Source organism: Cimex lectularius, unplaced genomic scaffold, assembly GCF_000648675.2.
Source record: "Cimex lectularius strain Harlan isolate CLEC.00 unplaced genomic scaffold, Clec_2.1 scaffold67, whole genome shotgun sequence".
NCBI classification, from domain to species: domain Eukaryota; kingdom Metazoa; phylum Arthropoda; class Insecta; order Hemiptera; family Cimicidae; genus Cimex; species Cimex lectularius.
The window spans coordinates 1,212,553-1,229,126 of record NW_019392738.1 but is presented as its reverse complement, the minus strand read 5'-3'; the positions used below and the strand labels follow the sequence as shown (position 1 = coordinate 1,229,126).

The following is a 16,574-nucleotide window of genomic DNA, read 5'->3' as shown; positions in this document are numbered from 1 at the left end:
ATTTTATTCATAAGGAATGAAAAAATATTTATTTATTTATTGTATATAATGACAAAAATGTACAAAATTAAAGAATAATTTTACAGAAAATTTGTTTTATTTACTGCTTTCTTCTACATACTTCATAAGACTAAATTTTGATTGATGAGTTTATTTTTTTTTTTAAAGTGGAACTGTCCTGATTAGAAAATTATAAAGTAAAACTTAAATGAATTTTGAAGTAGCATAAACATCATTTGCCAAACCCAAATGTTTTGGCACTTTGGAATTGTTTACTCACCCCGCTTATAGGCCTAAAGTCCCGCATAATGTAATGTTTAGGTTGAGACAGTGCATATGAGGTGTCGAATAAATGCCTATTTAAGCCACCTTAGAAAATTTGGTGTCTGAAATAATTTGTTGAGGATGTTTTGTCTCCAAATCCACAGAAAATTCTGAAGAAGGATCTGGACATTTTCAAAAAATCCTGTCAGTCGTTAATGCTTTGTCATTTTTTCTTGAAATCTCTGTTATTGACTCTTCAGCTTGTCTTGTGCCTGCTTATAGACCCAACGTTCAGGTAGAGGCAGTATGTTGGACATCAAATAATCCAAAATTGTAGAAAACACTGATTTATTATCATCAATTGATGAATGGCAATTTAAGCCACCTTAGAAAATTTGGTGTCTGAAATAATTTGTCGAGGATGTTTTGTTCCAAAATTCATAGAAAATTCTGAAGAAGGATCTGGACATTTTCAAAAAATCCTGTCAATTGTTAATTCTTCATGATTTTTTCTTGAAATCTTTGTTATTGGTTCTTCAGCTTGCCTTGTGTCGCTTATAGACCCAACGTTCAGGTAGAGGCAGTATGTTGGATATCGAATAATTTGAAATTGTAGAAAACATTGATTTATTATCATCAATTGATGAATGGCAATTTAAACCACCTAGACAATTTGGTGTCTGAAATAATTTGTCGAAGATGTTTTGTTCCAAAATCCATAGAAAATTCGGGACATTTTTGAAAAATCCTATTAATCATTGTTTGTTTTTTTTAACTCGCTATAATTGACTATTCAGCTAATTGACTATTCAGCTGTCTTGTGCCCTGCTTATAGACCGAATGTTCAGTTGAGTTCAAATTTGTAGAAAACTTTAATTTATTATCATCAATTGATGAACGGTAAATTATTCCACTTTAGATAATTTGTCGATGTTTTGTTCCCAAATCTATAAGAAAAGTCTGAAAAAGGATCTGGACATTTTAGAAAAATCCTGTCAACCATTAATGCCTTGAGTTTTTATAGTATATAAATTGTATTTTCCACAATGTTTATTTATTTATTTCCTAACCGTCAACCCATTTTTCATCATTGAATGTGGCAAGCTAATTAACAGTGGTTTTTAGTGAAGCTTATATGAGGAGCTTTCTAGTAAGTTTTAACACAGTTTCAGCACAATGACTACCACACATTTTTTACCTCCATCATAAACTCTAGCAGATCGAAGTACTTCAGCATAAATGGAATACGACTGAGGTAAAACCATACTCAAGCTTTCTAGGTTTTCAATATTTATTAAGGACCAATTTTAAAAAAAGTTTCTCAAAGCTCAAAAGAAGACTGAAAGCAATAACTAGATCACTACCTAAGCAAAGAGACATTTTTGAAAAAGGACTTCTTAAAAAATTAATCTAGAGATTTCATTTCACAATTCAAGTAATATGAAATACAAAAAATATTAATGATTTTTTTAAAATATTATTATGATTCTTTATAAAAATCAAAAATTAAACCAAGTTTATAAATCAGGCAGGAAGCTCATTCATTTTATTTCTGAGAATTTTCCTTCCTCAAATACTACTGATGTGGGGGTGTTTTGACTTGCAGCTGGCAGTAGGTACAACATTTGGCCTATAAGCTGGAAGAGGCTTTTTTCATGTGTATGATTTTCTCCGTTTAAGTAATGAACTGTGTGTCTTGATGCATTAGTTCATTCCATTTGGTCTATTTCGTTTTTAAAACTTAATATATATATCAAGCTTTGAGTCAATTACCATGCCACCTAAAATAGCTCTAATCCAAAGGTCTAGCCAAATACAAGCTCTAAGGACAATGACAGATCTCTTTACCGCAATAACTTTTTGATGATCATTCTTGTGGATCATTGAAGTGTAGCTATTTTTGACGGTTGATATGTTTTATAACAACATTATATAAAATATAACAATACACAAGCAAAACTAATAAAACAAAAAAAAATTATTTAAGCATTAAACAAGATGTAAAGTAAGAAAATTGCTTGAAAGAATGTTTCATATAAATATACCTATAAAGATAACATTTAATATAAAGATAAATATGTATTTTTTTAGTTACCAGTTGTTTAATAATTTGTTGGATTTGTGAAAAGCAGTAAAGAATGAGATAGTGTAGAAAAACATCTTTTTCATTTTTTTGCCATTGCAATCTTTATTCAGTCATCTTCAGGTCCTGGGAGAATTTCAAAATATGCTGATTGGAAAAAATATAATTTTGAACCAAGTATTTCAAACTCACATAAAGTGTGGTGCTATTCTTGTGGTGTCGAATTGGTTTTGTGTGAAATTGTTGTGAAACCACAAAAATAGCGACACATTTTATGTGAGCATGAAATACTTGGTTCAAAATTTATATTTACATCTGTATTATATTTTTCCCAATCAAGTATGTTTTGTAATTCACTTTGCCCTAAAGTTGGCCCGAATAAAGGCCAAAACGTCGTCAAAAAATGAAAAAGGTGTTTTTGTAAACTATCATTTCTTGATCACTCCTCGTGAATCCAACAAATTATAAAGTTAAATTTGGAAATATATACATATACATACAATCACATACAGAAGTGGAAGTTAAATAATTTATATGAAAAACTTTTTATTGTTATAAAAATAATGAAAGATAATTTAAATTTACATAATGATTCAAGATTTAACATATCTGCACACTTGACTGTACAATGAAGAATAAGAAGAATTAAAAATAGTAAGATGTGGAAAGTTGTTGGCTGAACACATCATTCTTTCTATAGGAGTATTTTTACTAAAGTTAGTAGAATGGTAGGAAATATGTAAAAGTTTATTATGCCTGGTCAAGTAGTTCAGTACAGATAAATTAATTTGACTAAGTAAAAAAGGATTGTCAATATAGTAGTATAGAGTAGTCTTCTTTTATTTGTGACATCTTAGTTTTTGAATGAAGATTTTCAATCTTTGTACAGGGAAGGGAAGAAGTTTCTAATCTTGAAATTTTATTTTATATGATTTGAAGTTTTTGGTTTTCGTTTCACAAATTAAGTTTCTACTGTCTATACTTTTCTTACATTAATTGGGTTTTATTTGTCAATTCTAACTCTTTCTTATACAAAACGAATTCATTATTTTGTATTTGTCAGTTTTAGTATTGACTAAATTTTAAATTGTTGAAGGAAACTGTTTTTTAAATTCATTTTTGTCCAATATTGGCCGTTTATAAAGGACAAACAGGATGTTTTGATGGCGGGAATTGTGAAACCTCCCCAAGCTAATTTGTTGTGATGATATGAGCTTTGTGAAACAAATATGTAATTAGTTAGGTTCAAACATCTTTTACACGTGGTTGTTTTCATGACAACTCATTTGTGATTTATTTTCTCCAGGTAAATATATTTTTAAAAAAGTTAGTCTTTTGCATAGAATTTGTTTTCTATTTAATGTTCCAGTAAAGAGGGAGAATTTTAAAATGGTGAGAAAGTTGAGAAATGAACCAAGTTTGCCTGTGTTAGCTGCTTTGGATGAAGACCCGTTGGCGAAGGAGCCAAAAAAGCGTATCAGGAAAAGACAAAAAACAATTAAAAAAGAATACAGATGTCCTGAGTGTGATTACATCTGCTGGTATTCGAATTCTATCAAGATCCACATGAGAAGACACACAGGAGAAAAGCCGTACAGTTGTTCACTATGCGATTACAAGTGCTCAAGCTCCGGAAACCTGAAAGCCCACCAGTCGACGCATACCGGAGAAAAACCGTACATTTGCACCTACTGTGGATTCGTCTCGAGGAAATCCGTACATTTGAAGACTCACATGATGTTGCACACGGGGGAAAAGCCATTCGAATGTATAGAATGTGAATACGCCTGTACGACATCGAGCCATTTAAAAAGGCACATAATGATACACTACGACACTAAAAGATATTCGTGTTCACTGTGCAAATACAAGTGTATAGAACCGTATAAATTAAGACGGCATCTGCTAGTGCATACCGATGAAAAACCGCATATGTGTGCGACCTGCGGTTATCGGTGCAGACAAAGTGATCAATTAAAAACACATATAAAAAATTTACATATGGCTAAGGAGGACTTTTCAGCCTAAATTATAAAAAAGAACTTACAATTTTATTTTATTAATATTTTGTACAAGTTATACACTTTCTATTTCAAATTTTCACACTTTTATACTGCACTATGTTATATAAAATAACTGTACATTTTAAGTTTACATTATGTCTTTTTTTATACATAATGTGTAGTATTGTACATAATGTTCAAACTAAGTACTTTATGTTAACTGTTTATTGATTAATTGTTTAAGTAAATACTGATATAAAACACAACACACAAATTGGCTTATGCATGTCAATCTATTTTTTTAAATTATTACTTTAATGTTATTTTAATTTTCTTAAATATAGATGTGGCCTTTTAATACCCGATGAAAAATTTTATTTTTTTATTTTTCCGAGTTACTGATGATTACATCTTATTTGGGTAGCTTGAGAAATAAATTAACAAGGCATTTGTATTATTATTTATATTCATCTTTTTTTAATCTGTACTAAGGCTGTTACGCTAAATTAAGTAATAATATTGTTAATGTGTGTTATCGTTGATTGAAGAGTAAATATTATATTTTTATAATACACATTTTTTTAAATTTTGTATTTTTCTTCATGTTGACTAACCTCTTTTATTAAGAAAAAACTGTTTCTCCACCTATTTCAGATTTTATTAGGATACAAAAGGACACAATTGACCTGTTGTTATTATTATTATTGACAAATTAATATGCAAACCAACCAGTGAAATCATGTATGATAATCTCAACATTGCAGCTTTACATTTTTTTCTTCATTTGTTTTACTAACCTCTTTTATTAAGAATAAACTGTTTCTCCACCTATTTCAGATTTTATTAGGACACAATTGAACTGTTGTTATTATTGCTGACAAAATAATATGCAAAACCACGAGTGAAATCATTTATGATAATCTCAACATTGTAGGTTTACATTTTTTTCTTCATTTATTTTACTAACCTCTTTTATTAAGAATAAACTGTTTCTCCACCTATTTCATATTTTATTAGGACACAATTGAGCTGTTGTTATTATTATTGACAAATTAATATGCAAACCAACCAGTGAAATTATGTATGATAATCTCAACATGTAGCTTTAGATTTTTTTCATTTATTTTACTAACCTCTTTCATTAAGAGTAAACTGTTTCTCCACCTATTTCAGATTTTATTAGGACACAATTGAACTGTAGTTATTATTGCTGACAAAATAATATGCAAAACCACCAGTGAAATCATTTATGATAATCTCAACATTGTAGCTTTACATTTTTTTCTTCATTTATTTTTACTAACCTCTTTTATTAAGAATAAACTGTTTCTCCTCCTATTTCACATTTTATTAGGATACCAATGAACACAAATGACCTGTTGTTATTATTATTGACAAAATAATAGATAAACCAACCAGTGAAGTCATGTATACCAAACCACCAAGGGACAACGTGACCTAGTTGATTAATGTGCAGATTGATCCAATCTCAACATTGTAGCTTAACACATTTTTTCTCCTTTTATTTTAACTTAACTTTTTTTATTAAGAATAAATTACTTCTTCACCTATTTCACATTTTATAAGTATATAAAAGGACAAAATTGACCTGTTATTACTATTGACAAAATAAAATGCAAAGCCACAGTGAAGTTTTATACGACATACCATACCAGCAATAACAACCTGGTTAATCAAGCAACAAATTGACCAAACATCATAACTTTTCATACTTTATCTGGTAAAAAATAGCTAGTTTAGTCATTTTATTATTTATTTCTACCATTATTTTCTCCTTTTTACTCTTCTGCTTCTCCTGCTCCCACCGTTTTCAAAATCTTCAAGCCCGCCGAAAACATCAGCGTACTTCTTCTGCGCTTTTTCCTGAGCGATCAACTCCTCCTGAAAAATTATATTAATTATAAATCTGCTGAAATTTCTTCTATATCGGTGTATTATACTTTTGTTTGTTGCTCAAAATATTCAACTTGAAGTTGATCACCACCTTCAACACCTACATCTTGTTTTGTTTAAACAATATTAAATTATTAAATAAATCAATCAGACTTGCCATTATTGTTATACTCCTCAATCAATTCTTTTTCTAAATATGCGTTTGAATAAAGAGTAATAAATGTCAATATGTATAACAATATTTTATACATAACAAAAGTCTAAAATCAAAGAACTATAAATACAATTACCATTAAAACATCTGTGTGCTTTTATTGAAAAATAATGTTAAATGTTATGTTCAATTTTTCATGTATAATTTTAATACAGATTATAAAGGGTCAAACATACACATTATGACTGATTCAAGATTAATTAGTTACTGTTTAAGTTGTTAATTATTATTTCAAACTGCAATAAGAATTTGTTGGAACATTCTATGGGGTATGTTCTCTGAAAGTTATAAATCATTCCATGCTGATTTCTGTTGCAGGCAATAAAATCTTAACAATGTTAATATTTTCAATCCTAAAAGTGTAAACGTCAATATTTTTTAATTCAATTAATTATTCTTTTTACATAAGGACTTGGATGTCACAAGTGGGATTCGAACCGATGATAGCTCAAGTGGTAGAGCAGCGTTGTATTGTGCCGAAGGTCGTGGGTTCGAATCCTGCTTGTGTCACTAACTTTTTCATCTCAACCAAGAACATATACAAAAAGAATAATTAATTGAAATAATTAATGTGGGCAATTATGACCACTAAACATATATGAATTTAATTATTCAGATTTTGTTGAACTAGCAATGTTTGAAATTTACAGTGGAGATTTTCTTTGAAAATTTAGTAAATACAACAGTAATTATGACCATTTATTTTTTTTGTCATAAAATTTGGCATTTGTGGTTACAGAATTTGAAATTTCCGCTTAGGTTCTCTCTAAAAGTACTCTGTAGAGAGAGTTGCTGATTGCTGATAGCAGTCACCAAGAAAACCCTCGCTGTTCTCACTAGGCCGGCCCTAACCAATTCCAATTCCATTAGAATTTGTTTTGGACACTGTAGAACAGTGAATTGTCCATTAATTTCATATTTTTATCTTGAAAATATTTTATTAAAGAGAACGAAGATGTTCAGAAGGTTGGCTTTAGGCTTAAGACATACAAGGAACATAACAAAAAGGCAAGTGAAATATTTCTTATAAATTATTAGTTACCACATTGAATTATAAAAAATAAAACAATAATTTCTAGTTCTAAAAAGATGGTTGCTGCTGAACCACTCACTGTACCTGCACCAGATGGAAGCGCTGCAGTTTTTTCAGCCAAAATTGAAAAATTGGTCACCGACATATCCCATCTTACGCTTCTGGAAGTGACCGAATTAAGCACAGCTTTGAAACAGAGACTGAACCTGCCTGATGCTCCGGTCATGCCGGTTGGAGGATTTGTCGCAGCAAAGGTTGAGGTAAGATCAATTTTTTTAACATTGCTGTAAGCGGCGCTGACGCTCTGTGTCATAATCCGCAATGCGTGGACATTTAGCATATACGCATAATTACTTTTTGTCTGGAAGAAAGGTAAGGTTCAAATTGCAACAAACCGCAGAGATAATATTCATAAATATTTATTTTTACACTTTTCCGGACTGTCTTAATAATGGAATAAACAAATGCAAGTGAGCCACACTCTGGGAATGAGTTTATAAATTCACTAATTTTGTGGTCCGCTTGACCAATTAATACATTACAATTAAGGTTTTTAGTTGAGATGAAAAAAAGTTAATGGCACGAGCGGGATTCGAACCCACGATCTTCGGCTAGATACGCCGCTGCTCTACCACCTGAGCTGTCGTGACCTCGATCCACTCGGACATCAACTTCCTATCTCAACCCCACCTTAAGAGTTTTCCCTCCTTTTTGCCATTTTTCAAATGTCGTGTAATCGGATTGGATTCTCGACGACAAATGAAATGATCACGGAGAGCTTTAGTGAAGTGTACTTCATTTTAATTCATTAAATTCACTAATTTTGTGGTCCGCTTGACCAGTTAATACATTACAATTAATTAAGGTTTTTAGTTGAGATGAAAAAAATTTGAAAAATGGCAAAAAGGAGGGAAAACTCATAAGGTGGGGTTGAGATAGGAAGTTGATGTCCGAGTGGATCGAGGTCACGATAGCTCAAGTGGTAGAGCAGCAGCGTATCTAGCCGAAGATCGTGGGTTCGAATCCCGCTCGTGCCATTAACTTTTTTTCATCTCAACTAAAAACCTTAATTAATTGTAATTTATTTATAAAAAGAACTTGCTCCAAACTGCACTCAACAACACCAATTTCCACATTCTTCAGCGCTTTTTCCTTTTTGTTCGTTTCTCATTTCTTCTGCTTTCTGGACCTTTTACAGTCAAGTATTCCACTCGTCTCATTGGCAGTCTACTTTCTGGTCCAGCATGACTGAGTCCTGGGTCAAATTTTTTCATTCACTCTCTAACTAGCTGATTCGATGTCGGCTTTTTCTATATTCTCGTTTTATATTGGATTCCCAAGTAGGATGGATGGAAGGTTCAAAAATACAACAAACCAAAGAGATGGTAATATTCTTAAACATTTATTTTTACACTTTTCTGGACTGTCTTAATATTGGAAAGACATGCAAATAAATGCACCAATACCAGTTTCTATGTTCTTCTCGGGGGGGGGGGGATAATAATAATAATAAAACAATGTGGTGGGTCGAACCGAGGTGAGAAGCAGGAAGCATTTTGCGGCCTGGAAGATCCTGACCCGGTGAGCACTGGGTTTGAGGCTAGAGGGCTCCGAGTTCGAGATTGACAAAAAAAAGAAGATGAGAGACAGTAAGAGGTGGTCTCAACGAGGACAAGAAAAAAAACTGTAAAAAAAAAACCAGTGTGTGGCCTATGTTCGTCGATAGTGTGGAGGTGTGGAGGGTTTTTCCGAAGAGAACGCTGCAGAGCACGACGAACGTGGTAAAGAAGTGTAAGAGTAATCCTGTGAGTTTGGTCCTTTTCTATTTCTTCATGAGGCCTGATAATTCGGGATTTCCAACATTAGATGTAAGTTTCCATCTGTTATTAGTTTAATTCAAAAAGAACATGTAAATTTAGCTATAAATAGAATAGTTGTTATTTGTTTTTATTTATTTGTTTTTATTTTTATTATTATTATTTTTTTTTTTTTTGGCAAGCTTCTTGCTTCTCCGGCAGTTAATTTATTAACACAAGTTTATACTTGGGTTTAAACTAACGATAAAAAAAAATTATAAGTATAAACTTGTGTTAATGAATTAACTGCCGGAGAAGCAAGAAGTTTGCCAAAAAAAAAAAAAAAGAGTAAGCAAGAAGCGCTACGTCGGTCAGCTGAAGTTCAAGGGAACCGATCTGTCTTTTAGTTTCTTACCTCTCTCCTTCCTTTTCTCTATGTTCCTTTTTTCCTGATTTCGGTATTTATCCTTCTACAAAAAAACCGTGGCGCTCAACATAACGGTAAATAAATTTTGCATCCCCCTCACCGACCATTACTTGTCTCTCTCTTCAACACGTCCTCCCCTTCTCCACTAAGCTACCGCCAACTGTACAGCCACGGTAAAGAAGCTGTAACACTACTGTTCACAGTTGACTATTTAACTCATCTTACTGGCAGTGTATTTTCTGGTTCTGACTGAGTCCTGGATTGAGTGTCTTCTCTCACTCTCCACCTAGCTGACTCAACTGATCTTATCGTGCCTCTGACTTGACATCGTCTTCCATTATTCTTGCTTTATATTGGTTCCGAACTGTGGTGGAGGGAAGGTAAGGTTCAAAATTGCAACAAACAGAGAGATAATATTCTTAAATATTTATCTTTACACTTTCCTGGACTGTCTTATTATTGAAAAAACATACAAATAAATACAAGTCAGCCACAACTTTAACTCTGGGGATGAGCTTATTTATAAAAAGAACTTACCCAAAATGACACTCGCTAACACCAATTTCCACTCCTTTCAGTATCTTCTAGTTTCTCCTTTCTGTTGCTTTCTGGGACTCTCAACAATTGACTCTATTCTGTCTGAGTTTTGGCTTTTCCAGTCTTCCCTTGTTCAATTGGTTTCCTGGGGGGGTGAAGCAAAATCAAATGTGCCTGACGGTCTATGCCCTTACAAGGGTCGGTCATGACCTGGCCAACCATGCAACATCTTGTAATTCTATGGAGCTTCCCTGCATGCAGCCCCTTGGCCCTTAGGTGAAGGGTGTACAAAGTCCATCTGGCCAACACGATCCCAATTTTATGGTGACCTTCGATTTAATGAGCCCTGTCCATGATATAAGGCAACTTTCCCTCAATTAATAAATCTTCGGCATTTTTGTTATTTTACAGTGGCAATTTGCTTGTTGTATGTCTTCAGGGAAGGTTTTTGGGAAAAGTTCCTTTGTTCCCTACTTGGTTGACAAGCTAGCACAGCCTGCATAAAAAATACATTCCAAATTCTTTACACTATTGCCTATTTTTTAACTCGTTTATTCTGACTTATGTTAAGACAGGGGGGCAGCTTACATTATTAAGGAGTTTGTTTTCTAATTGTTTCAGGAAGATGAAGACGTGGCTCCAAAAGCCGTTCAGACAAGTTTTACTGTCAAGTTGATGGCATTCGACGAGAAGCAGAAGGTTGCTCTAATCAAAGAATGCAAAAATCTTCTCGAAGGCATGAACCTTGTACAGGTGAACTTCTCAAAATTAGAAAATACCATTCAACCAAGTAACAATTTTTTTAAAAATTTGCAGGCAAAAAAATTTGTCGAGAGCTGTCCAACTGTGGTCAAAGCTGATGTTGGTAAAGATGAGGCAGAAAAATTAAAAGAAGCATTGAGTAAAGTCGGTGCTGAAGTTGTAATAGAATAAACTGGATTTTGCACTTTTTTAAGGAAACGTATTGTAGATGGTGTGTAATAGTTAAATATAACTTTTAATGTTTAGTTAATTTCATATTATTTCTCTCCTATTATAATAAACTTTTAATTTGTAATTAACCGTCATTATTTATATAAAATAAATGATTATGTAGAGATCATCTCGTAAAAGGTTGATCCAGGTAATTTAAATAATAATGGTTTTTGGGGAGATGAGCAAGAACCACAAAAGGGGGCAACGTTTGGATTCGAACCCAGGACTATGTGATCATGTGGTCTGTGATGCCCTAGCCATTCTGCTACTGCAGTCCCTAATAATATTTTAAAAAAAGTTAAAGTTACATTTATTTTATATTTTCAATCAATTATTTTCATGGGATTATAGTCCACTGCATGGTCAATTAACCATCTGTATGAGCAGTTACTCACTTCTTTGGGTGTAATGTGTCTTTTGCTACAGTTTATACACCTTTTAATGTGATTTTTTTTACATAAGAAATGTGGCAACTACGATGAAGAATTGACAGAACAACCATCGACCAGAGGGTTCATCTTGATGTCATCTATTTTGTTTCATTTTTACTTTTATATTGGGAGGGTATATGTTGAAACAAACTATTTTTTATTAAATTCACTAATTTCGTGGTCCGCTTGACCAGTTAATACATTACAATTAATTAAGGTTTTTAGTTGAGATGAAAAAAAGTTAATGTCACGAGCGGGATTGAAAAATGGCAAAAAGGAGGGAAAACTCATAAGGTGGGGTTGAGATAGGAAGTCGATATCCGAGTGGATCGAGATCACGATAGCTCAAGTGGTAGAGCAGCGGCGTATCTAGCCAAAGATCGTGGGTTCGTATCCCACTTGTGCCATTAACTTTTTTTCATCTCAAGTAAAAACCTTAATTAATTGTAACTATTTTTTATTCTCCAAAACATTCATATGTCATAGATGTTCAGAATAGAGTTCAAAATTTTGAAGAAGCATCTGCATGTTTTTTTGTTTTTTTTGGTAACATTCAGCATACTGTGAACTGCAGGCGGGAAATCACATTTGACATTTGAATGTTTTTTCTAGGATCAGTCTCAAAAATACATCATGGAGTTCCTCTATTAACCATGGATGTTTTCCCTGAACCTTTGCTTTACACAATGGAACCAATGAAGATGTTATATGTAATATGTCTTAGTTTAGCCTAAATTAAGCAAAGAGGCTTATATTTAAGATTATATAAACCTTGATCTGTTACCTCTGATAAACCTTTCCAAAATTAAATCAGTTTCCTCTTAACTTGTCACGCTTTGGTTTTTTTGTCTCCCGGTTCGATAATTTGATTGCTCGATTTGATATCATGAAACCTGTATGTTCATGTTTAATTTTAGGTAGATTTCTTTCAAAAATCTAGTGCTTTCTAACGTTTGCATTTTTGATCACATACCCATGAAATTTGGCAGGGTAGTAAAGAATCCTATAAGGACAGTTGTGATTGTTTTTCGGCCAAATCGACTGGAGGTCGCAGGGTTCTAGGCGATTAAAATAAAAAATTCAATCAAAATTTTACTTTTTATCCAATTTTACATTTTCACCCACACAACAGCTCGATTTGTTTAATTTCACTCCCTCCTAGCTCCACCCCTCATTATTGCATTTTCACATTTTTGGTACTGTTTTTAAGCTGGATTTTTCCTGTAACTTTTAAACCCAGTTTGACACAAATCCAAGCAGTATTTTAAAAGTTATAATTTGAAAAAATCCCATTTTTAATCAGGATTTTTTCCCCTTAAATATGGTACTTTCAAACCCAATTACTTTCATTTAAAAGCTCAAATTAATTTCTTTTTTATAATAAAATGAAACCGTAGGCATTTCTTAATTTTTTTTTACCAAACATGCCAATTTTTTTTTAAAATTAACAGAGAAATCATAGTAAAAAGCAAAAGTCCTTAAAGTTGTGAATATTATTAAAAAATATGGACATCACAAGTCTTTTTTCTCACTTTGTTACCAAAAAGTAATAGTGAAGTAACACGGGAAATTAATTAAATAGCTTAAATAAAATTTCAAATTAGGTAGTTAACTAGTAAGCCATTATTTTATTTTCATTATATTCAATGGTCTAGGAAAAAATGACCCGAATCTAATTTAATTTAATGCCTGATGTTAATAATAAACAAAAACATTTGACTAATTTTTTTATCATGTAGCAATATGTCTATGATGTTACATTTTGTATAAAATAAATAATAATATCCATTGTTTTCAAATTATAATATAATTTTTAAAGTAGCAAATTTTTAGCTGCGCTGGATTGATTCCGTAAAAGAAAGAAGTCTACCTCTCACTCCTTACTGCTGTGAGGATTTTTTTTGTTTTTTGTTTATGTTTTGTCTTTTTGTCTTAAAAAATTACATTGCAGACCATGATTTTTTTCGTGATTAGACATGTCCTGCTGGTGCTTTTCTGATTTCAGTCTCTAATCTTCTTATTTGATCTCTTCATGTGATAACTCCTAAGTTGGCGATAAATTTTTTATATTCGTTAACGCTGGTAATTAAAATCATTTACATTGCAGACTATGATGGAAAAACATTTGGGAAACTTATGAAAATTATGCGCCTTTTTGAAATTAAACAATTCATACATTTAAATTAAGAGATTTGTTTTAAAAAATTTTCCTTTGAAGGAGGTGAAAGTATTGCATTTGTACGTAAAACAATATGCAGAATTGTCAATTTTCAAATTTTCAAAAAATTTTCAGAATTAAAAAAAAAAATTTACACCCCCCTGATGCCCAACCTGGATCCGCCCTTGGCTTTGCAGGCCTAAAAAAAATCAAATTAATTACTCTCATACGCTGAATTTTGGAAAAGGGTCAAACCAATTTACAATACTTTTTTCTAGTTATTTTCAAGTAAATTCCATGGCATATCAGGATTTGAACCTAAAGCCACTAGTACACAAATATGAATTAGACGCCTTTACCACACGGCCACTGATGGTTTCGCTATACCTTTGCCATTTTTAAAACCGATTTTAAATGTTTTAAAGCATTTCTGCTAATTCTAGACATTTGTTTCAATTTTCAGGCCAAACGTTATATTACCAGAATTTCATACATTAATTAATTTTCATTAATGTTAAATAAATATTGCTATAGTGCAAACAGAAAATAATGTTAATACTATTTATACTTTATTATTTACAAAACCCTCTTCCATTCTGACACTTTAATACCTCCCGACTTTGTGAGAGATACTGCCAACTTGTTGATTTGTAAACTTGTCTGACAAATTAAGTCACAGGCCTACAAAATTAAATCTTACATTTATTTTATTTATTTATTTTTTAAATTACATTTTCTTTCTTACGTCTTTGTTGAGGGAAATGGTTAAATCCTTTTACTCTGAATGAATTTTTACATCCGTCTTTTTCAATTTCTGACGACAATAGATTTTTCTTTGATCTATTTTCCTTAAAAAAAAATTTTTATACATAAATATGATGTGATTTATTGAACAAACATTTCAAACTTACTCGTAGTACTTTTTTGTTTCTAACCCTTGGGCATTCTTCACAAATCAGTTTAACTGGCGTGTACTCTGTCATTTCTTCTCAATTGTTAAAATAAACAATTTAGTAATTGTAAAGTAATTAAAAATATTTCACACTCACTCGTTTTAGAAGTTCGACAGCAACAAAAGTAATAGCAGCATGTAAACAAAATTAAGAAAATGCTCGCACTTACTAATATTGTGTAAAAACTAAATGCAAACATCTAGGAAAGAGAAATATATTAATGAGTTTATTTTTTATTAATTTTTTTATTTACCATTTCATAACATCCTTCTTTTAAAGGGTGGCTGCAAGCCTCACATTTAATTGAAGCGATTTTGTCCTGGTACGTTCCCCAAGGGCATTTCTTACATTCCGTGCTTCCTTCTTCGCTGAAATGCCCTTTTGGACAAGGAACTGTAAAACAAATTGTAAGAATCTTCAACAAATCAATAAAATCAATTGTCCGAATTACCGCAAAAACCTTCAGATAAATGAAGACCACCTTCACATGCGATTATAACTTTTGTGTTTATTGACGAAAGATCTGGTATGTAAATTGTCGCTTTGGAAAAGTTGACTGGAAATATACAATTTTAGCAAGTACAAACTTGTCAAAATGAAACTAAGCTACCTGGATAAGAGAGCCCGGATAGAATTGACCTTTTGATGATTTTAATTAAAATCAGTGTGATCTTCTGTTGGCAGAACGGTGAACAATGCGACCTGTTATTAATCGCAGTAATAAATCCCCAAATGTCCTTCATCAAAACTTGATAACTCAACGACAACACAGCAGTATTTTTCATCTTACCAAATACCATTGTAAGAAATAAATGAAAGTTATAAAAAGACATGCATCAAAACTTACTAGCTCATCACCTTCTAACAATTTTTCTACGGGCAAATAAGAACTGTATCGTTTATTTCTTTGAAAAAGCTAAAATAAATGTATTAATAGCAATGATGTAATAACAGAAAGATAAATTTAGTTCAACTAGTATTTTTGAGTAATTGATAACTTTATTGTATTTGATCATTTTGGTCATCCTGGTATTCAGCATTTTCCATCTTCCGTGGGTGGTATAAAGAATAGGCGACCAGAGCTGATCAATCAATAGCTTCACCTAGTCTATTATCTTACCATACTAAAATAGGATTGGTCCTTTTGGCTGTTGTTTGTTTTTTTCCCTAAGGTCCACAGCAATTTTGAATTTACATCATTTTCCTTTAGAAAAAAGAGAAATTTATTGCGGTTATTTTTTTCTTTTCTAATCATCAACTTCACTTACTTCATAATCGTTACGCCTACACATGGGATTGTAAATTTCAACCTCGCAAATATGAATCTTGTCCGATTTCCTACTCTTGCATATTATATCTTCGACCTGCTGTGAAAGATAAAGCTCGAACATTTCCAAAACTTCTCGGTCACATTTTGCCTTGGATGACACGCCGTAGTGAATCGACGTGTGAAGAGCAATGTTTGGTGGTGAAACGACTAAAATCAATTAAATTTCATCCTACTAAAATACAAGCTTTTGTCTTATTTTATGAAAAATTGAAATACACAAATGTAATAAAAAATGTAAAAATAAAACTTACCCATTACCTTGTGAATGAATGAGAGCGTGGTCAATAATTGAGTATCAGGATCTTTAAAATTCACTGTGCAAGTGTAATTATCTGAATCTGCCATTGTAATGCCAATAATCTTTAACGTTCCTCTACGGTCTGCATCTGGTATTATTCTTCCCTCTACAACCAAAATTTATATTTAAAAATTGTATTATTATTATTAATTCACTAC

The 16,574-nt window shown here is 32.0% G+C and overlaps 3 protein-coding genes across 4 annotated transcripts in view; 2 read left to right on the top strand and 1 right to left on the bottom strand.

Moving 5' to 3' along the window:
• The first annotated feature begins 3,529 nt into the window (after positions 1-3,529).
• Positions 3,530-4,936, top strand: LOC106666667 (zinc finger protein 513-like). The gene is made up of 2 exons (XM_014394021.2): positions 3,530-3,653; positions 3,717-4,936. Exon 2 carries the CDS (start codon positions 3,737-3,739, stop codon positions 4,373-4,375), a length of 639 nt encoding a protein of 212 aa, XP_014249507.1. The 5' UTR covers positions 3,530-3,653; positions 3,717-3,736; the 3' UTR covers positions 4,376-4,936.
• A 2,355-nt stretch (positions 4,937-7,291) lies between these two features.
• LOC106670731 (39S ribosomal protein L12, mitochondrial) lies at positions 7,292-11,277 on the top strand. Its single transcript, XM_014401305.2, has 4 exons — positions 7,292-7,486; positions 7,558-7,771; positions 10,893-11,024; positions 11,088-11,277. Exons 1-4 carry the CDS (start codon positions 7,434-7,436, stop codon positions 11,202-11,204), a joined length of 516 nt encoding a protein of 171 aa, XP_014256791.1. The 5' UTR covers positions 7,292-7,433; the 3' UTR covers positions 11,205-11,277.
• Positions 11,278-13,595: 2,318 nt separating this feature from the next.
• Positions 13,596-16,574, bottom strand: part of LOC106668082 — a 31,094-nt gene continuing 28,115 nt past the window's right edge. For both annotated transcript variants that reach the window (XM_024227068.1, XM_024227067.1), the window contains exons 4-14: positions 16,370-16,522; positions 16,057-16,265; positions 15,909-15,992; positions 15,636-15,704; positions 15,399-15,573; positions 15,240-15,344; positions 15,042-15,181; positions 14,885-14,987; positions 14,747-14,820; positions 14,581-14,683; positions 13,596-14,516 (exon numbers count right to left, since the gene is read on the bottom strand). In XM_024227068.1, coding sequence (XP_024082836.1) covers positions 14,509-14,516; positions 14,581-14,683; positions 14,747-14,820; positions 14,885-14,987; positions 15,042-15,181; positions 15,240-15,344; positions 15,399-15,573; positions 15,636-15,704; positions 15,909-15,992; positions 16,057-16,265; positions 16,370-16,522 — 1,223 coding nt within the window. In that variant the 3' untranslated portion in view covers positions 13,596-14,508. The remainder of the gene's footprint in view (positions 14,517-14,580; positions 14,684-14,746; positions 14,821-14,884; positions 14,988-15,041; positions 15,182-15,239; positions 15,345-15,398; positions 15,574-15,635; positions 15,705-15,908; positions 15,993-16,056; positions 16,266-16,369; positions 16,523-16,574) is intronic.